Source organism: Miniopterus schreibersii (genome assembly GCF_964146895.1).
Source record: "Miniopterus schreibersii genome assembly, chromosome: 15".
Lineage (NCBI taxonomy): Eukaryota > Metazoa > Chordata > Mammalia > Chiroptera > Miniopteridae > Miniopterus > Miniopterus schreibersii.
Genome location: NC_138115.1, coordinates 6,598,582 through 6,620,006, shown reverse-complemented (window position 1 = coordinate 6,620,006; position 21,425 = coordinate 6,598,582). Strand labels below are relative to the sequence as shown.

Genomic DNA, 21,425 nt, shown 5'->3' with positions numbered 1-21,425 from the left:
TCGGGAGGCTCTTAAAAAGGCCCCATTTACCCCGTCCCTCCAGTGTCTTGCTGACCTCCTCTAAGTCGCTTCAGAGTTTCTCTGTTCCGTGGATTGACTTTCTTCCTGCAGTGCAGTGCCTGGCGCTGGTTCAGGTGGTGGTGCTTCGGGATCTAGGAAGGTGCATTCCACTGATTGTCTTAGTGGGCCGGAGGCAAAGGTCACTCTGTGTAGCTTTTTATTTAAGAGCAGTGTCCGTTTATGGAACACAGCTAAGTTCAACTTTTATAGAAACAATGAATACGGTTTTCATGTGGGATGATGTTGAAGAAACCATTTTTAAGCCACAGGAGAGGTTTTTAGTCAGTTACTGACACTACATTGTAAATGGAAAAACTGCTGTCCAAGAGCCAAACTACTGAAGTTAGGATTTGCTCTGTTTGTGCACATCTGCACTTTGTCAGTGACAAACCTTTGTTTTTTAAGATTAGGGGTCTCGGTAACATAGTGAATTGAAGGGCACTGTCACAAATTTGCTTTGATTTGTGATTTTATACTGTCAACTGTAAAATTAAGCAGCAAAGGTTATTGAGCAGCAAATGAGATTATTTAGGATAGTAGAGGAATTGCAGTTTTGGGATATGCAACTGTGGCAAACCATAGGCAAGTCTGAAGAGACAAAGGAGAGGTCAGTTTATACTGGGTCCCAGGAGGAAATTGAGGAGGATTGGGTTGTGTGTGTTTTTTTGTTTTTTGTTTTAAGTTTAAATTTATTGAAGTAACATTGGTTAATAACATTATATGAGTTTCACGTGTACAATTCTGTAATACATCATCTGAATATTGCATTGTGTGCTCACTGTACAAAGTCTAGTCTTCTTCTGCCACCATATATTTCATCCCCTTACTCTCTTGCCCTCTGGTAACCACCATACTATTGTCTATGAGTTTGTTTTGTTTATTTTTTGCTCTCTGTTTTATATCCTGCATATGAGTGAAATCATGGTTTTTTTCTTTTTCCATTTGACTTATTTCACTTAACTTGATACTTTCAAGATCCAACCATGTTGTCGCAAATGACAGTATTTCATCATTTCTTGTGGCTGAGTAGTAGTCCGCGGTGTATATGTTCCACATCTTTATCCAGTCATCCATCGAAGGACACTTAGGCTGTTTCCATGTCTTGATTATTGTGAATAGTTCTTCAGTGAACATAGGGGCGCATATATCTTTATGAATAAGTGTTTTCATATTTTCTGGTTAGATACCCAGAAGAGAGATTGCTGGTCATGGTAGCTCTCAGTTTCCTCAGGAACCTCCGTGCTGTTTTCCATTGAGGCTGCACCAGTTTATAGTCCTACCAGCAGTGTATGAAGGCTTCCTTTCTCCACGCCCTCTTCAGTACTTGTTATTTCTTGTCTTATTGATGGTGGCCATTCTAACAGGTGTGAGGGGTGTCACACTGTGGTTTTCATTTGCATTTTTCTTGTAGCTAGTGAGGTTGAGCATCTTCTCATATATTTGTTGGCTGGCTGTATGTCTTCTTGGGAAATTATCTGCCTGCTTTTTAATTGGATTTTTGTTGTTGATTTGTATGCGTTCTTTGTATATTTTGGATATTAGCCATTTACCGGAGCTATTGTTTGCAAGTATCTTTTCCCATTCAGTTGGTTGCCTTTTTGTTTTGCTGATGGTTTCTTTTGCTGTGCAGAAGCTTTTTAGTTTGGTGTATGTAGTTCCATTGTTTATTTTTGCTTTTACTTCCCTTGCCTCTGTGATCAAGTTCATGGCTCATTCTGTTAAGGAAAGGTCCAAAAGTTTAAAAAAACGCCATTTGAGGCTTACCTCTTGGGATGTGTAAAATTATTTGAACAACTTTTAGGCCCAGGGCCTAATAGACGATGTATGTATTTTTGTTAAGAAATTAACTTTCTGTTTGGATTATCAAGACATTAGTCTTATCAGGCAAGAGACTAATACCTACAAATTGAATTTTTTTCTTATGCCTGTTGGCTATTTGTATACATGGAAAGAGTCTTATAAGGAAGGAGGGTGTGATGAATTTATGTCCCAATATCAGTGGATAAAATTTAAACCCGAAGGAGGGTACATTAGGATTGATCAACAACTGTTTGTTTTATCAGCAGCTGTGATTCCATTTGTAACCAGAAGATGGCAGAATTGACACACAGATGAACTGCTCAGTTATAGGGTTTTGGTTTTAAATGGTGGTGTAGAAAGATATATTAGGCATTCTTAATTTGGGAACCTGCTTTCTAGAAAGAATTTTGGGAATTACACAAAGAATGTGGAATAAAATATAAGTAATTAGACTGCATTTCAAAAATCTTCAGAGTTCCTGAGGTCTCTCTCTCTCTCTCTCACTCATATTAATTTGCCACCTTGAGTTTACTCTGCAAAGTCTGAAGCAGCTTTTTTGCTTTTTACTTTGACTGGCACTGTTCAACCTGCTTCTGTTCACCTTATTACCTGTTTACTCATTAAGAATTGGATGATATTAAACCTTGAATCTTTAGGTTCATTAGATGTGTGTAAATATTTTCCCATTTATGAAGACACTTCTGGAGGTGATAAAGATTTGGGTTTCATCCTTGCTCCCTAAGCCAGGTAGCGCTCTGACCTTCAGTAACTTCTACAATCTCAGATGGATTTATATATAAAATGCCAACATAATTAGCTTCTAAGATCAAAGGAATATTTACAGGTTTTCATAAAGAAAAAACGTAAATCAGGTAATTTTTTGGTGAACTATGTTGAAATCGTTGGGGAAAAAAGATACAATGCTAATATACAGTACTGTGGTGATGCGTAGTGACTCTGAAGAGCGTGTCAAGAGCAAGAGAGGCTGGAGGATGCCAGCGGGTGATGTAGAGAAATAGAATTTAGTTGTGGCCGTGACGGAACCTGAGATTTAGCAGCATGTGTCCGTCTCACTCCCTTCTCTCTCTGCCTTCCTTCATTTACCTAATGTGGGGCTGAAGTTCACTGTAGCTTTTTCCCTTTCAAATAGTCTTATGATTTGTAGTTCTGCAGTTTGGTGCTTAATAAATACTAAAGGAGATGTTCAGGTCTCCATTGCAAAAAAAAAATCTGTCAGAAAAGTTTTTACTGATGTCAAAGAAAGAAAAATCTTGATAGCTGCTTCATTATTATGATCAATTTTTAATTTAAAGTCCATTAAATTTTTGGTATGCTTAAATTTGATGAGGCCAGTGCTGCATTTCAGTGCTGATAAAAGATGGGGACATGGATTTTCTTTATAGAAAACCTTGGTTTTCTTGCCTTTGATAGAGCTTTAACATACAAAGCATTCTAGGGTTTAATGAAAATGCCACCCTTCCTGTGTGATGGATTCGCACCGAACCCTAGGTTTATGAGATCAGAAGCCTCTGAAGAATGGATTGACCAAGAGACCTGCAGGCGACACTGCCTTCGTTTCCTTTCAAGGCACCACAGCACTGTAACATGTTTTTGTTCTTGTGCAGTGAATACTCTGTTGTAGCTCAGATTCAAATCTAAGAAAGATCAGAGTTAATAGAAAACCAAATAGAAGGCAGTGGAGTGACTGTAGGAAATAGAGGCCTTGCTTTGTGGCCTCGCTCTCACGCCACGATGGCCGCGCCGTGGAAGTCAGGGAGCCGTGCTGTGCTTTGTACCCCTTCTGTTCATTAGATTGCTTTCCATCTGAGAACCTTTTCAAAGTTTTCCCCGTGTCTGTATTTTTAAGAAATAAAAACAATAATATAAGAACACGGAGGGTTATGAAGCATGAAGTTCCATAAATATTTATGCCGACTCACAAAAGTAGACAATTCTAATTTTCTTGACGCATTGGGGTCATTTTTCACTCGACCTCTTGAATTGAAAAATACAAGGAGCTAGTGTACACTTTTCTTTCTTCTTTTCTTTTTTATTTATTTATTTTCATTTCTTTAATGAGTTTTAGATGCTGGGAGCTTTCCTGTTAGGTTCATGTAAGTTTCACAGCACTTTATTTTCTCTATAGTTTTATAGGGATGGATTTAAATGTTCACTCATATCACAAGTAACATAATTTATACTCAATTTTAGGCCTTAGTGGCTAGCTGTTCCCCTGGTGTTGTGTGTGTGTGTGTGTGTGTGTGTGTGTGTGTGTTATTGTCACTGAATTAAAAGTAAATGTAACTTTGTCAAGGCTGCTAAGTAGGCTGCATAGAAAAGCATATTTTAAAGTAGCCCTTTTATTTTGTTTTCTTGCCCACTTAGACTCTTTGGTCTGTAGCAAATATTTTTGCCCTTTGAAATTACATTGAAAAAACTTAGGAAGTAATAATGTATGTTTGTTGCAGAGAATTTAGAAAATGCAGGTAGGCAAAAAAGGAGGAGAAGCACCCTATAACCCTCGTCTTTATATAGCTGTACGTACAGGCAGTCTATTCAATGCAAAGGAAAAATACATATTTAAAAAAATCTGGAGTACTAGGAAGGTCACTTCTGTGGAAGTGATTGATTTTTGGTGGTGGTCTTCCTCTTGGGAAGACTGTGGTTTAGTAGAAGAGAAAGTGTATTTTAAAAATTATGTGATATAAGTTAAGTAAAATATGTCAAGCAAGGTGGTTTATTTGGGGAAATAAGAGTAAGGAGGAAATTGTTTGGAGAATAAAGAAGGAATCTTTTGAACTTAAGAAGAAAAGGTATGCTTGGGAAAATTAAGCATTACAGAAATCAAGACTTAAAAGGGTACTATAAAGATTTCTGGACCAAGTCAAGTAAGAAAATTACACCCAGGAAGGCAAAGGTAATGCCTGAAAGTTCACTTTCAGAGCCTGGGCCACAGTCTAGGTCTGAAGATGCTCAACTATCCTGCTGCTCATCCCTGTCTGAAGGTGATTCCTGGAGGAAGGTCCAGCTTAGATGCAGGAAGTGGTGTCCGTGGCTGAGGGCCAGCCTCGGCAAAGGGCGATGGTCACAGCAGTGTAGGCATGTGCCAGGGACCCCTACTCTGCCTTTTCTCTCAGCCTCTGGTCTTCTTATATACTCCCATCTCTCTCCTAGGTTGTTAACTTCTGCCTTGCTGTTACCACTTTCCCCACCCTATATGCAGGTATTTAGCATCTTAAAACAAGACAAAGAACTGCCAGTTCTTTGAACCAACCCCCTGATGTGTTAGCCCACTTCCCGAGTAGTCTATGTTTGCCTGTCTCTATCTTGAAATTACTTATTAATTCTCTGCAGTGGGTCTCCTGCCCCAACCCTCCATTGACACAGTTCTGGCGAATTCTGTTAACTCCCATGTACTAACTAGCATGCTTGAGACTGTTGACCCATTGCTCTGCAAGTCTCCATTTGCTACTTCTGTCACCCTTGAATATCAGGTACAGTTCTTGGTTGCTTGCAGTCGAAATTGATCTTGGGTAACTGTGGAAAAAAGATTTTCTTTGCAGGGAGGTTGACAGACGCTGTTAAGTTGCCTTCCCTTCTCACTGCCAACAGAATGGTGATTTGGATTGGGTGGCAGTGTCCCTAACCCTTTGCTAGATCTACATATTCTCTGTGGTCCTGATAGAGTGGCCATGTCACACGTAAGTGGACACTGCTGGGGAGCATCAAAGAAAAAAAAGGAGGCCTGTTCTTGCCTTGGACCCAGCTGTGTGACAAACACATGAGAGAGGTGGCACATACCTCTCCCTGGCATATTATGAAAGGTGATGTTAAAATTAGTCTGGTGTGAGTATGGGCCAACCAGAACCTGTGTCACTTTGAATGCTGGAGCAGGGTCCAAAAGTACCTGGTGTCACTCAATTGCTGCATGGTGGGGAGCTCTGGGGCGCTGGGCTGGGAGCTGGGTGAGGCTGCAAGGGGCTGAGATGGAAGGTTGGGGGGAACCCGCTGATGCATTACTTCCAGTAGAGCAAGAGCGCTATTGATTGGTTTGTTCTTTCGTCAGACACGTTTGAAATGGCTGTTGTGTGAACCAGATGCTATTTAGTAGATGCTAGGGGTTCAACATCAGTAAATAAGCTTCTTGGTATCTGGGAGCTTTTAGACAAATGTGCTTGGAGCAGTGTGGCAGGAGGTGAGAGTGTCTGTACAGAGCAAGGACGGAAGGTTTGGGGCTAATAAAACTGTGTGTGTCCACTGAGGGCTCTAAGTGTTTTAGGCTAAAAGAAGCACAAACCCTTTGACATCTTGCACTAAGCCTGTACATTATACTTTCTTATACTGTAACTTTTGCTTATGAAAAAATTTCAATTTTTGTAGAAGTTACTTCTTTTCAGGATGTACTTAAATTTATATATTTTAGGTTGCCTGCCTGATTCGAGTTCCTTCTGAAGTAGTTAAGCAGAGGGCACAGGTTTCTGCTTCTTCGAGAACATTTCAGATTTTCTCTAACATCTTATACCAAGAGGTGAGGTGTGTTTTTAAGTTCTCTCTTTTTTCTTTATTGAGAAAGATTTGATAGCAGCTAATATAAGCACTGTGAGTCTCATATCAAGAGTCCTAGAGTCTGTAAGGAGACCTTACAGCTAAACTTAATGTCCAATTGTAGTAACTTTTTATGCTAAGATTATAGTTGTCTTTCCGTTGTTTTCTAATTCTTATTTTTATTTCTTTTTAAAATTTCTAAACACATATTGAGTGCCACCACTATGTGAGTCCTACATTATCATCATCCCACAGCTCTTTTGGAATCAGACATGGAATGAATAGTAAATATGTAAAATGGGTGAGGTTGTATGAAAACATGACTACAGATTTTGGGGGCTTGTGGAAGAGAAGTCTAGTAATGGACTGATCCTAGTCACAGTCATCACGGTGTTTACATTAGAGTGTAATCCCTCTTTCACTGGCTACCGCTAAGCTATGGGTCAGAAGTTATTCCTGCTGGCCCTGTGCCTAGGAACCATCGAGCTGCTTTCCATCCTGGTTTTTACAGAAGCCTTTAAAATTTTTATTTATTTTTTACTGAAGTCAATCATGTGGAAATTTCAATGAGTCTGGGTTTAGAAAAGTTATTAGAAAAGTTATTCTTAATGGTCCCTGTGTCACCTCGGTAAAGAGATGCTGAGTCTTTAATTGTATGGATGAGATCAACCCATTAGAGTCCCATGGTTGGTGAACTAGATAAGCCAAGGCTCGTCCAGAGGTATCTATACTATTGAGAGGTTGTTAATGAACTTCTGATGACTTCGGATGGAAACTATGAAATATAATTCTGTTTCCCTATGAAAAGATCATCAACACTCTATGTGCATTTGCTTTTGGAAATATATTTATTTAAAGCATCTCAAGTATTCCCAGAAGAAATATTGAAAGCAACTAAAGCTAAATTAATATGTATTCAGTTTTATTATTAGTGCTATTTCTATTTTAAAGGGAGTGGACCAGTTAGAACCTTTAACTTCTTAGAGAACTGTGGTCATTGTGGATGTTTTAAAACTCAGACTTTAGGAAAGGTCAGTGTGCTCTATGCAGAATGTCATTCTAAAATTTCTGCTCTTCTATCTTTTCTTTTGCTTGTTTCAGGGCATCTCAGGATTGTATCGAGGCTACAAAAGCACAGTTTTAAGAGAGGTAACTAACTTAATTTCCAGTATTGAAGTACAAAAACAATATGCTTTGTTTAGTAAATTTATTTGGAGAAACTGCTTTAAAAAATTTAAAAGGGAAATTATAATCACTTTTTAAAACACTCTTTAGTCTCGCCTTGATTCTTGCATCTAATAAATGGGTCGAATGAATTGGTTTGCTGAACAAGCAATCCCAGTGGTCAGGACGACCACCCTGTAGCTTCACTGTAATTCTAGAGTGGTAAGTATCTGCTGTAGCTCAAATATTGGGAAATAACTGCAAAGGGTAGGCTATTAAGTTAATCACTCTGATGCACAGAATTTTCAGCTGGTATGCTGAGAAGATTAGTCTTCTTTATGAAACACCTACACTATTATTTAAAGCTTTGGTTTGCGCAAGGTAACAACCTTAAGTGTGGTGTAGGTGATGTATATCTTTGAAAAACTTCTTTTAAAGGTAAACTGTATGTTTCAAATTAGTCATTTGGGTGAAGATGACTTCTTTCTGCCTTTCAAAAATATCACCTGCACTGTATCTTCATTCTGTACTGAGATTCTGACTCACTAAACATGAGTTAGTTACTCAGATTTCACCTGGGTGCAGGGGAAAGGCAGGGAGGGCCTGTGAACCCTTTGTATTTTTCCGAGAGGTGCTGAATAAATGAATATATTTACATGCCAGAGAATACTGGTTTCACATTCAAACAAATAGATAAAACACATGGATACAACTGCATTCTATTCTTTTAAAAATTTGTTTTGACGTATGTCAGACTAGTAATTAATTTCCAGGCTGCAATTCTTCCAGATAATGTGACCCTACTGAGATAACTGTCTACTCACATGGCAGTGCTTTGTTGGAAATCTAATTGGGGTCTTTGCATTATGCGTGTTCATGAAAGAGCCTTCAGAACTGATTTTAGGTGAAACATTGCTTTAGTACAGATTCTCTGATAGAGTGAGAAAAGAATTACTGCTGAATGAAACATAAGTTCTTTTCAAGATGAGAAAAATAAGAGGTGATATATCTGCTTTAAACAAAATTTTTGCATTATAAATAGTTTCAGTTCTTACATCGTTCTGACACCAATATCAAATCTTTTTGCAAAGAGTGGGTTTGATTGTTTCAATAAGAAAATACATTGAAGCCTTAGTCAGAATCAGCAGGAAACTTATACATTTATTCTGTGTACAATTTTTCCTTTTAAAATAGTTTTATCTCCCTAGCAGTAGCCCATTAGAAGGAGATTGAAGCTTGAATCCATGCATTATAAAGTAGATTGTGTGTTACTTAGATTTTCTGAGTGCTGTCACATGTTTTTTACTACACTTGATGTTTGTGGATATTGCAGGCTTATCCCTATGTTCTCCTAAATTATTTTAGTTGCTTTGAATTTTAGACTGAGTCTAAGCAAGGTAAACAAATTCTGCTATTCACCTCACCCTTTCAGTATTTGTTTTCCTCATGATCTTGGCCAAATTAGATGTGGCCAAGCACTGTGGTGCTGTGGTGTCATGGCCGTAAGATGGGAGTGGGAAGCAAATCACAGCTACTTTCATAGCCAGGCTGAGGTCAGAGGGTCCATTACCCTGAGAGTTCTGTGGAGACGTCTCAGGATCTCGGATGTGAATTACAAGGACTTGAATAGGGGAAGAAAGCAGAGAAATGCAAGTTGTTTCAAAAGAAGTAGGAATAAATTAAGCTCAGCAAATGTGTTTTATCCACAAGTTCTATTCCACAATCATTTAAAAAGTGTTGGGCACCACATAGAAGAATTCATATTCTGATGGGGAAAGAATTAGGGCAGTAGACACGTTATGGTGCAGTGTGATAGTGTTGCAGTGATGTGTCTGCCCGAGACAATGGGCAGTTTACGGGGCAGTGTGATAGTGCTGCAATGGTGTGTCTACAGGAGACAGTGGGCAGGTTACCGTGCATTGTGATAGTGCCCCAGTGGTGTGTCTGCAGGAGACAGTGGACAGGTTACCGTGCAGTGTGATAGCGTCACAGTGGTGTGTCTACAGGAGACAGTGGACTGGTTATGGTGCAGTGTGACCGTGCCACAGTTGTGTGTATACAGGCAATGGTGTGCATATACAAGATGCAGCTGGGATTCTAGAAGAAGCAGTGCTCAAGTGGCACTCAGTTATTATTTATTGCATTAATAGAAATTAGTTTTTAATTCTTGAAGGAGTTGTAGTTAGAAGTAGGCAAGGAGACTGGCAGATGTAACAACATGAGCAAAGGCACAAGGCTGTGAAAAAACATGTATACCTTACTTACCTATGCAGAATTGGGATTTTCACCCCTACAGAAGAGGCAAGAGTAATTTCCCTCCACCTGAAGCTCAGTGAGGGCACTTGGAGAAGGCACTGAGCCTAGTGGGTATTTGCTGGGAGGAGAGGTTGAACATCTCACCCCACTTGGTTGTTTGCCAGGGGACTTTGGTAGAGCACATGGGAAGAGCCCTTGGAAGAGCCTGACATGTGTCCCCTGGTGTTCGGAGGGTAAATTACTGGTGTTTGACTCTGATCTGCACAAATCTGACAGTGAGATGCTGGTTGTAGCTGCCTCATGGCAGGACATTGCCATTTTGGTGATGAATAACTCCTGGCTTCTTGGTAGATAAAGAGTGGTCAGCCACTGAAGAGATTTGAGATAGATGAGGGTTATCTCCCCCTCTCCCCGATTTTCTTACCAGCCTTCAGTGAAAGTGAGTCTCCTTCCAGATTCTGTTACACGTGCAACAAGCACATGCATTCAAAGTCAGGCAACCCAGCAGGCCACCACCAGTCATTGGACCTGTTCTGTAAGTTCACTGATGCCTCTAGTTTCTCTCTCTTTTTTTCTTTTCTTTCCATTCACGAGATATTTATTAAAATAACACATTTAGAGAAAAAACCCCAGTGTATACATTATTACCAAAAACTGTATGTCATCATGCAAAAAAGGATTTTATTTTGGATAAGCAATTTCTAATTTATGGCAAGTTTTACTTTCAGAAATAAGACCACAAAACACAATCTGATCAATCTTAGAGGCTGGCGTGCTGGCAGGGAGCATTCTTATGCTTTGTAGGAGCTCCTTTACACTGTCAGGACCAGGGCTCTGCGCTCTGGCGCAGTCTCAGCCACCAGCCCATCGACAGTGGTGTGTTCTAGTCTTCTCTTTCATTTCCTCTGCAGTGTGCCTTCTGCTGGTCCTCTCAGCCACATTCACTAACTTCGCTCTCGGCCACTCTCTGCGGCATTCTCTCTCCGTTTCTCTCACCTGCGCATCTTTGTGTGTCTTGCTAACCGCCATCGCCACTCGAGGGCCGCTCCTTCCCAGCCACAAAATGACCCTTGTACTGACAACCGCTACTTGCCACACTCTTTGGCTGCCCGGACTTCAGTCTCTTTAGGTGCAGAAATTACCACTGATTGAAAAGTTCACTTTCAAGTACATATGGAAGCTTTCCAAAATTGGTTATATTACTGTCTGCTTGAGTCAGTGACATTTTCCCTTAATCTAGTGTCTGGAAACAGGAACCTTTCAGAATCAACCCTCAAGGATTGTCCTTCAGTATCTCTGTTCCAGTTCTGTTCATTAGATTCCACATATAAGTGAGATCATATGGCATTTGTCCTTCTCTGACTGGCTTATTTCGCTTAGCATAACAATCTCGTATGGAAGAACATATTCACCAATGATACATTTGATAAGAGGTTAATTTCCAAAATATATAAAGTACTCAGATAACTTGACACCAGGAAGACAAACAATCCAATTAAAAAATGGGCAAAGGACTTGAACGGTTACTTGTCCAAAGAGGACATACAGATGGCCAGGAGACATATGAAAAAATGCTCAATGCCTCTAATCATCAGAGAGATGCAAATTAAAACCACAATGAAGTATCACTTCACACCTGTCGGAATGGCTCCATCAACAAACAAGAGCTGGGTAGGATATGGGGGGAAGGGAACCTTAGTGGACTGCTGATGGGAATGTAGACTGGTAGAAAACAGTGGGAAACAGTATGGAGGTCCCTCAAAAAATTTAAAATGGAACTACCTTTTGACCCAGTGATCCCACTTCTTGGGATATATTCTAAGAATCCCAAAACACCATTTTGAAAGGATATATGCAGCATTATTTACAATAGCCAAGATCTGGAAACAGCCCAGGTGCCCATCAGTAGATGAGTGGATAAAAAAACTGGCACATTTACACAGTGGAATACTATGGCTGTAAAAAGGAAGGAACGCTTACCTTTTGTGACAGCATGGATGGACCTGGAGATTTTCTAAGATTTCAGTTTTCTTAAACCCTGAAAAAATAATTTTTATAAGCTTGGTTTTATTAGAAGAGTAAAGCACTGTAATTAATCCACTTTTAGTTCACATCTTAGTAATTCCACTGAAAAGGAAAAACTGTGATTATAAATCTTTCCAAACTTTTAATTTTTATTCCTTTTAGAGAGAGAGGAGGGGAGAGGGGCAGAGAGAGAGAAACATTGATCATTTGCCTCCTGCACCCTCTGATGGGGTAATTGAACCTGCAACCCTTTGGTGCACTGGACCAACCAACTGAGCCACTCCAACCAGGCCTCTTTACAAACTTTTAATGTGAAATTGTTTTTCAGTTAAAATCCTGTGCAAACATATTGAACCCTATTTTAATCCTACATAATTCATTTTATTAACTATGACCAAATAGAACATCTGTTAAAATTCCATACTGTTAGCTTCATGGGAAAAGAAAAAATATCCGTTTGCTCTTGGAATTTGTCCACTGTTTTATTGTTCTGGGTTTTACTCAGTGTGTAATGAGACATTCTTATTAATACGAATACTAAACAAAGAAAATGAAATATCCCCTTTAATCACATAGGTCTATAAAACGAGTCACTTAAATGCATTTACATCGTAACTTTACTGGAGAGGTGTTCTGTGAAGAATGAACTGTAGTTCATTTAGTTCATTCTTTAATTCAAGAACCACAAATTATTACTCCTCAAATGTGGATCTTAGTGTACAGTTTTTTATCTCTTAAAACAAACATTTTTAGAAAGAACAATTTAGTAAAATTATCTTAATGTAGAAAAATTACTTTAGCCCTTTTGTGCACATTTCCTCATGTTTGTTTACGTGAGACCAGCTGCTATGCACTTTTCTCGCTTGGCCGGGTTCCACTGGCGCCGCGCAGTTCTGCGAAGGCCGTGCGCTTCCGTCGCTGCCTGTTGGCCGTGTTGTCCGGAGGGCGTATGGTTCCTGCGTGCAGGGTTCGCTGGGATCTAATGCAAGAACGTGACCGTAGTGTCAACAGATGGGAAAGCTGCTGGGTAGTGGTGGAAGCTACTCTCCATTTTAAATGTTAGTGTCATAAACCATAATGTTGAGGGAGCTCTGTCTGTGCGTGTTCCTTTGTGTTTCTCATCCCGTGGGAAGTACCCTCTTCCTTCACCTTTGTGTTTCAGTTTAGATTGCACGTAGAGGGCTGCAAATAAAATCTGACTGCTGTGGCTGCACCAAATACGGGTTTTCCCCCTTTTATAACAAAAATTCTGGAGATCGCCACCCTAAGGCTGGCGTGCTCGTTAAATGAGGGCATGGAGAACCCAGGCTCTTTCATATGCTTGGCTCACTTTAATACTCGGGCAGACTTACTCTGGTCGCATAATTGCTGCCTCACTTTAGGCTTCGTGGCTCCTTTTCAAGCATTGAAGAGATGGGAAGGGCAGGAGGCAAGACCAGCCTTACTTTTGTCACTCTCTTTACCTGGGAAACAAAAGCTTTCTCTGGACTAGGTGTCTTAGGGCCTCCCTGAGTTGCATGGGGATTGGAAGTTGAGTGTGTATGTAGCTTCTCAGCATCGTGGGTGAAGACAGGCAAAGAGAGGGTTGGGACTACTGTCACTGAGTCCCCGACAGCGTCTGCCATGTTCTCTCTGTTCATGTCTTGACTCAAGTTCCGCCCCTTGCACCATTCCTCCCACCTCTGGCTTCAGCTGCATACCTTGGTACCCTGGTGTTCACATTTGGAACACTTGTCCGGATCCTACGTTTTGAACATTTACTTCTACTCTGTAAACTGTAATGTCTGTTTTTATTCTTTTTCTGCCACCTTTGTTCTTTTGGGCTTGTGTGGAAGCTCTTTAAAAAATCATTTGGTGTTCTCTCTGCAGTTATTCAGAAAACATGAGTTTACTCCAAGTTGCTTATTTTTTATACAGTTTTGATTTTAAAATTAATATTTCAGAATACCTGTGTTGATATATTCATATGTAGACACTTCCCTTGAAAAATATGTAAATCACAGCTGAAGTAGCAGCTAATGCTTACTAAGTACTTACAGTGTTCCAGCCGCTGTGCAAAGTTCTTTGCATGCATTATCTCACAAAGTCCTCACAATCACCTAAAACATGATCCCTGCTTTATGGAAACTGAGGGTTATTAGTAAGGTTGGGGTTTACCCAAAGTCTCACATCCAGTAAGGGAGAGAACCAAGGCCTCCAGAGCTCATCATCGTAACCCCTGTGGTGAGCTAGGTATTTTGCACTTTATATGCAGATTAGTTTTCCTGGGGGAAGGGGGATATATATATGTATATATTTAAAATTATAGTCCATACTGATATCTTCCTTTGGTCTTTAAACCTTCAGATGGGCATTAGTGCTCTGAGTTTGGGGAAAGTAAGTTCTCAGAGGACAAGCAAACATTAGAGAATCTGTTTTGATAGAGATGTTCATGAAGAAGGGTGGTTTGTCAGTGCACATCCATCATCCCACATGTTTGCATGATTGGTTCTTATTATCCAAGTGTTGGTCACACGTCCCTTCTCTGAGGGGCCTCATTCTAGCCAAAATAGGCCTGCCCCAACTCTGTCCCTCACGTGGTATGCTAGCATGCACCGTTATCTGAAATGGTCTTCATTTCTTGTTTACAAACATAGTACCTGCCTGCCCTCTTCCCACTAGAATATACACCACACTGTGAGGTACCTACTGTCTGTTTTGTTCCCTACTGTCTGTAACCCACTACCTAGAAGAGTGCATGACACATAGCACACTCAGGAAATATTTAATGATCAAGCCAAGCACTTAATTATACTTGCTTCTCAGAAGTAGACTAGTTTTAAGTACTTAGATATTTGAAATCTCCAACACATGTGCAAGGTAAGATGCATTTGGCAGGAATTTTGGCTTCACTTAATCCCCAGGCAGGTCAGTGGTTCTCTGCCGTATAAACTTTCTGCACTTCCCTGAGGTTCATTTCTCCTTGTCTTTCTACTGTGTTTTCTAGTGTTCTTGTGCCCTCCACAAATAACCCTTATTTTAATTTTGTCATTTCTAGCTAAGGGTTGCTCCTATTAATATTTTATATGAAAAGCACTTTTTGAGGTGATATATGAAAATAGTTAACAGTTATTCATGATGAATGTCCATCAAATATGTGCAGATTATGTGCAGTGAATACTGCCTGGGTCAGAAATTACTCTTGAGTTCTCAGGACTATATACTATCTCTTAAGGAGTATTAAGAAAGAAACTATATTTATGTATTAAGAAAAGCAAGTATGAAGGTGAAATATAGATTTTTATGCTCAATTCAAGGATTGTGGTTGAAGGGAATCATTTAAAGGAGCTACTGAGAATGTTTACCTCTGGCTTTGACTAACTACCTAGTGGCATATTATCTTGGAATCATATAATGACAATGGTAACAATTTGAATTCTGATCATGTACCTTGCATATGTTTTTCTAATCCTTAGGTAAAACTATAGGATATTAAACTTTTTTTACAGCTCAGTAGGCTGACGCTTGTAAATGTTAAGCAGGCAGCTAGTATGTGGCAGGATGGGAAGCAGAGGCTAAGCCGGGTGACTCCTAAGCCTGTGTTGCTCATTACACTCTGCTTCCTGCTCACGTCTTACAGATAAATTCACTGTTTATTTCTCTCAGAATTTTTCAGTAAATCGTAGGAAAATAAAGTGGTAATATGTTTCTGAGACTTGTACCAAATCTGGTAACTTGAAGTGGAGCCCAATTTCTGAGCATTAAAGGATTCAGAAAGATAGAAATGGAGCCATTTATTTGGCATAACACAGGGAGATGCTTCTAAATTGGGCAGTGATATTGATCCTTCATCAAGCCTTTGTTGAGGTTCTTAAAGATGCTTTGACTGATTTTAGCCTTCTGTCTTTTCCTCTCTGGGCTTCGGCGTATGTTCTGAGAAACACACTGGGTGGGAAAAAGTTGTTAATCTCTGGCATTGAAATGGTTTTGGTACTTAACAAAGTAATTCACAGATAATTTATTAACTATTGGAGAAGCAGAAATTGGGGAGAGAGAAGATATTTCTTTTCCTTTGTGAGAATTCTACTTTTTTGTTACTGAACTTGTTGATGCAAAAGTTGTGTTACAGAATTACACACTAGAGGGTGCACAATGCCCATGTTTTAAATGTTTGTGGCAGAAACTTCAGAATATGAGAATCTGGAAGCTCTTGAGTTGATTGCATGGCACCTTTAAAAGTGGTTCAAATTAAGAAATGGAAAGCCAAGCATAATGAATAGTGTTTTCCAATCCAAGATTTCTGAATAACATTATTTTATTTAATGCAGAAATAACTTCATTATGCATCTCTAAAAGATAAGAACTGGTAAGTATATGTAACTTATCAAAAAATGAGTATCACAATCTCAAAATATTTCCCCCAAGCTATTTTTAAATTACAAATGGAAAAATGGTAATTTTACAGTTGGAAAACTGGCAGAGCAGACACTACTTTATTCAAGTGATGAAGGTTAACATCACCAGTAATAAGAGCTATTGACATCATATACCCCAATAGGATGCACCTAGAAGGACACAAATCACTTCTTTGGTCTTCTTGCCAAAAAGTGCATAATCTCAGTCTGATCATGAGAAAACATTAGACCCAAATTGAGAGACATTGTACACAATAGCCAAGGTCATGAAAAATAAAGATAAAAAGTAGTCACATGTAGGAGGGGACTCAGGAGACACAACAAGTAAACACAGAAACCCTGGAATAGAAAGGATACTGGGGGAAGCTGGTTCATTCAAAGGGTCTGTAACTCAGTTGTTAGTGTGGCAGCAGTGCTGATACATACTGTGGTTATTAAGTTACTAACATTAGGAAAGCTGGCTGTAGCGTATATGTGAACTCCCTACATTAGCTCTTAAGAAAGTCTATAAATTGTTTCAAAAATTAAAAACCTGAAAAAGATGTTAGATTTAGACATTGTAGGAAATAATTTATTTTTAAAAAGATCTTCTAAGATGATAATTTAAACTTAAAACTTAATTTCTTAATTTTTTTTTTTTTTAAAATCAAAGTAATACGTGCAGTTGGTAACAATTCAAGTAATAGAACAGAACTGAGGGTGAAAGCAAGCCTCTCGCCTTCTTCCTCCAGTCCAGCCCCCCACTCTTTGGAGGTAACCGTCTGCTCACTGCCGCTGTTTTTAGCTCTTACTGCGTCCGTATTGCTGGATAAACGCATGTGTAAGCGTCTGTTTCTTAACTTGTCAGTGTTAGATGCAATCTGTTGAGTCTCTGGAATGGAAGATGTGCCTTGGCACACGTGATGCTCCCCTCTAGTCCTGTCTCATCCTAGCATTCCACTTAGTAAATTTCATGTCTCTCATTATTTTAGAAGCTTTGTTATGTCTCCGTGTCTTTTATTTCTTATCCCACAAACTTTCAGCATCTTACAACCTTCTCTTTCTAAGTTAAGGCTCTTACTTCCTTTTTGCCACCTTACCATCCTTAACTTTCAAATCCCACTTTCTGGAATGAATTTCTCAGCTGCACTTTGGTCCTAGGTTGTCAGGATGGCTGACAGTTTCGTCCTGTTCTTCGCCCACAGTCACTTCCCTGATTTTTCTGGATTGAGTCTAAAAGTCGAACACCAGTAACTAGTGTTTGTATCATTTGAGACTTCGTAAATGATCAGCAGGCCACATAGTATGCTAGGGTTGTAGTTCCTTTTATATTGGTCCTGCGTCACCCTGAAAGAAATTTTTCCAACATCAGAATCAAATGGACTGGCTTCTTGCACTCCTTCAGTTGCTAAAGCTCACCCAATATTTTAGTATGCTGGACACATGGGAATGAACTTTCTTATATTTTTTTCTTGGAGTTTCTAATTGCCTTTTTCTGAGGTATGTTATTTCCCTTTTTCACACATGTAGGTATGACGATCTCAAAATCATATTGTGTTGTGTACTGAGTTTCTTTTTCCTTTGGTAATCGGGAATCTTCATTCCTCTTGTTCTCCTCTGGCGTGTCGTTCACTGTGTCTGGACTTCTCACTGCCTTCCCGGGTTGCATTTGCTGTGTCTTGCACGACCTGGAGCAGAGTGGTTCAGACCATGGCTTTGTGGCTGCCCTGCCTGGGTCCCACCACAGCTCTGCCTCTGACAGACTTACACCTTTGGAGCCTTACTGTCCTCATCTAAGGAAATCATTATGAGGCATAATAGAGATAAGTATATAGCTGATTTGTTTGAAGGCCTTTATTTTATCCTGATATTTTGGTCAGGTAATTATCTTTCTCTAGTGCCGAATATAATTTACAAAGGTTCTTACTAATGACGCATGATGATAACCATTTATAATGATTCTTTGGCCTCAAATGTGTTTCATTGATTTTTTTTTTAAGCAGGAAGGAATTATGTTAATAAGTTATGGTGCTTAGAGAAGCATTTTGATTTTATCAGTTTAGTGTGCTCCTAATTATATTTGGGAAATAACTTATTAAACTTATGTGTAGGAGCCTTTTAAGCTGATCTGAGTTTTTTAATAAAGTGCTCCCATGCCTTGATCCACGGGTTGTGAGTCTTCCCTGTTGTTTATCCATGAATTATTTCATACTGACGCTTGAAAAATGGAATGATGACCAAGTTAAAATTCACTTGGGAGGAAGTTTATTTGCTTCATAGGGCAATTATGTCTTTTGCCCCATAGAAGGTATCAGTAATATTTGTGGTTTAGAGGAGACTAGGATATGTCTTTTAGTGAGCAACCAAGATCTTGTGGAAGTTACACTCTCTGCTGATGTATCTGTTGGGTCACACAATTGTTAATTGATCTTAATCATTAAGTTTTGGACTAGTTTTGACTAAGTGAAAACACCAGACAAAGAGTAGTAACCTCTTGGTAAGTTCTCATCACATTGTTTTTCTGTATTTGAAGGAGGGATTAGATTGAAGTTATCCAGCACCTGCCCTTTGCCAGGCAAGGTACTTTTCATGTTTTTCACTTAATCTTTATCGTAATCCTAAAAGAATCATATTGCCAACTGAGTATACTTGGAAAGTATGCACCCCCCCCACATATCTAGTCATGATTCCCAATCAATCTATAATGCTTATCTCTCTTCTAAACCATTCTGTGAACTAACAGATATTTGCCTATTTAATACCATGAGAAAACTGACATTCAGTGGTATAACTTGACAGCACAGTAACAGATAATAGAGGGCAGAGTTGGGCTCTGAATTCTTTGAACTCTTAAGCTCTTTTCATAACAATGTATGTTTTCTTAGCTGGGGGTGTGAGTAGATTTTAAAATGAACAGTAGTGCCTTCTTTTTCTTCTCTTCTCCCTCTCCAATTTTTTGTTTTGAAAAATTAGTTTGCGGAAAAATTGAAACATGTATTCCTTTCCCAAGATTCAGTGATTAACATTTTGTTTCATTTGTGCTCCCTCCTTGTGTGCGTGTGCACATGTGTGTGCGTATATATATTTCCTGAAACATTTTAAGTAGGTAGCTGACATCCTGGCACTTCATCATTAAATATTCAGCACATGTCTCCTTAGAGTCATGCTTCTTGTCACAACACCTTTATCGTACCCAAGAAGCCGACATGTTAGCTACTACATGGTCATTGGTATCATCTTCCTATTGTTCCAATAATAAAAGCTTTATAACTCCCTCCCTCTCCCCCTGCAGGATTCAGTAAAGGATCACACATGGCATTTAGTTTGGTTTTCCCCAACCTTTTTCTCCCACGACATTGACATTTTTTGTCGAGTCCAGGGTAGTTCTGAAAACAGTTCCATAATCTGGATTATCTGATTTCCTTACGATTATATTCAAATTAAATTTGTGTGCACATGACTACTACATGGGTGATATTGGGTACTTGGCATTGTACTTTACCAGAAGGCACGTATGTCCCATACTTGGTGAAGCTCAGTTTAATCATATGATTATGTCGGTGTGCTCTAGTTTTCTGTACTCCAGTGGTTCAATTCTCCTTTGTTATTTAAAAAAAATGAAGTAACCTCTGGCGTAACACTCTGAGACCACGTGGTTATCCTGTTCCCCAATGATCTTTCACCCAGTAGTTTTGACATCTGGATGCTTCTTGCCTGAAGCATGTATTACATTGGTGATTGCAAAATGTTGATTTTCCTAACACTTATATTTTTCTCTGAATTTATTAGCTGGCATTCTTTGGTAAAGAAGAGTTTTTCTCCTCTACCATCCCCCAGCCCCTTTTTTAGTATCCCTATGGATTCATGGTATCTGTCTTTTTAACAGCTTCATTGAGATATAATTCATGTATCATATAATCTACTCACTTAAAGTGGCAAGTCAGTGGTTTTTAGTACGTTCTCAGATATGTGCAACTGTCACCACAGTTGTGGACTTTTTTATTCAATAATTATAACCCATTTCCATTATTTTTCTTTTTTATGTTCAAACTGCCCTGCATTTGGCCAGTGGGAGCCTTTTAAAGCCTATGCCTCTGTTCTTACATTTCCGCATTAGTCTTTGGGAGCTTCCTTGCTGGTATGACAAGGTGCCCCAGTCTTACTTTGTGCTTTCCCTGCCCCAGTCCTGTAATCAGCCACCTCTCCCCAGAGCCCTAGATTCCTTTTGGGGAGTGGTGGCTAGAATCCTGGCTCTGGATTCTCTGTGTATTCTTGCATCTAGGCTCTTTTATTGGGTAGAAAAGGTTTTAAAAATAAATACATTGTTTTTATCTCTCCTTTCCATTTTCCTATATTTATCTCGGGCAAGAACAAGAAATAAATACTATATATATATTTTAAGGTATACTATAAATTTGACTTCTTTTATAGAGCTATAAATTTTAACACGTGCAGATTTGTTAACCTGCAGCACCCCCAAGTTCCCAGTGCTTTCCCTTTGTAGTTATATCCATTTCCTCACTTCTAAACCCCTGGTAGTGACTGATCTGTCCTCCACCACTGTAGTTTTTTCTTTTTGAGAATGTCATTTAAATGGAATCATACAATATGCAACCTATGAGACTGGTTTCTGTTATCATAATGCCTTTGAGATTCATCATTCTTTGGCTATACTACAGTTTGTTTATACATTCACCTATTGAAGGATGCTTGATTCTTTCCAGTTTGTGGCCATTATGAAGAGAATTGTTATAAATATTCATGTACAGGTGTTTGAACATAAATTTTCATTTCTCTAAGGTAGATAGTAAGGAATGGGATTGCTAGGTTGTATGGTAAGTGTATGGTAACTTTTTTTTCTTTTTTTTTTAAATTTGTCTTTATTGTTGAAAGTATTTCAGGTGTCCCATTTTTGCCCCCTAATTGACTCCCTCCTCCTCCCTCCCACTCTCTCCCCAGGCCTTTACCCCGTTATTGTCTGTGTCCATGGGTTATGCATATATGCATATAACTTGTTTGGTTAATTTCTTCCCACCCTCCACCCCCCTTCCCTCTTCCTTCTGAGATAGGACCATCTGTTGCATGCTTCAGTGTCTCTGGATCTATTTAATTTGACAGTTTCTTTTGATTATTAGCTGCTTTTTAAATAAGACCCTTCAACATTTCATGTAGTACTGGTCTGGTGGTGATGAACTCCTTTAG

General features: G+C 39.2%; 1 protein-coding gene across 4 annotated transcripts in view; it reads left to right on the top strand.

Moving 5' to 3' along the window:
* Window positions 1–21,425, top strand: part of SLC25A26 (solute carrier family 25 member 26) — a 112,656-nt gene that overhangs the window by 21,290 nt on the left and 69,941 nt on the right. For 3 of the 4 annotated variants that reach the window (XM_081160001.1, XM_081160003.1, XM_081160002.1), the window contains 2 exons: window positions 6,284–6,388; window positions 7,507–7,554. The exons of the other annotated variant lie outside the window; for it this stretch is intronic. In XM_081160001.1, the coding sequence (XP_081016127.1) occupies window positions 6,284–6,388; window positions 7,507–7,554 (153 nt within the window). The remainder of the gene's footprint in view (window positions 1–6,283; window positions 6,389–7,506; window positions 7,555–21,425) is intronic. 4 annotated transcript variants of the gene reach the window in all.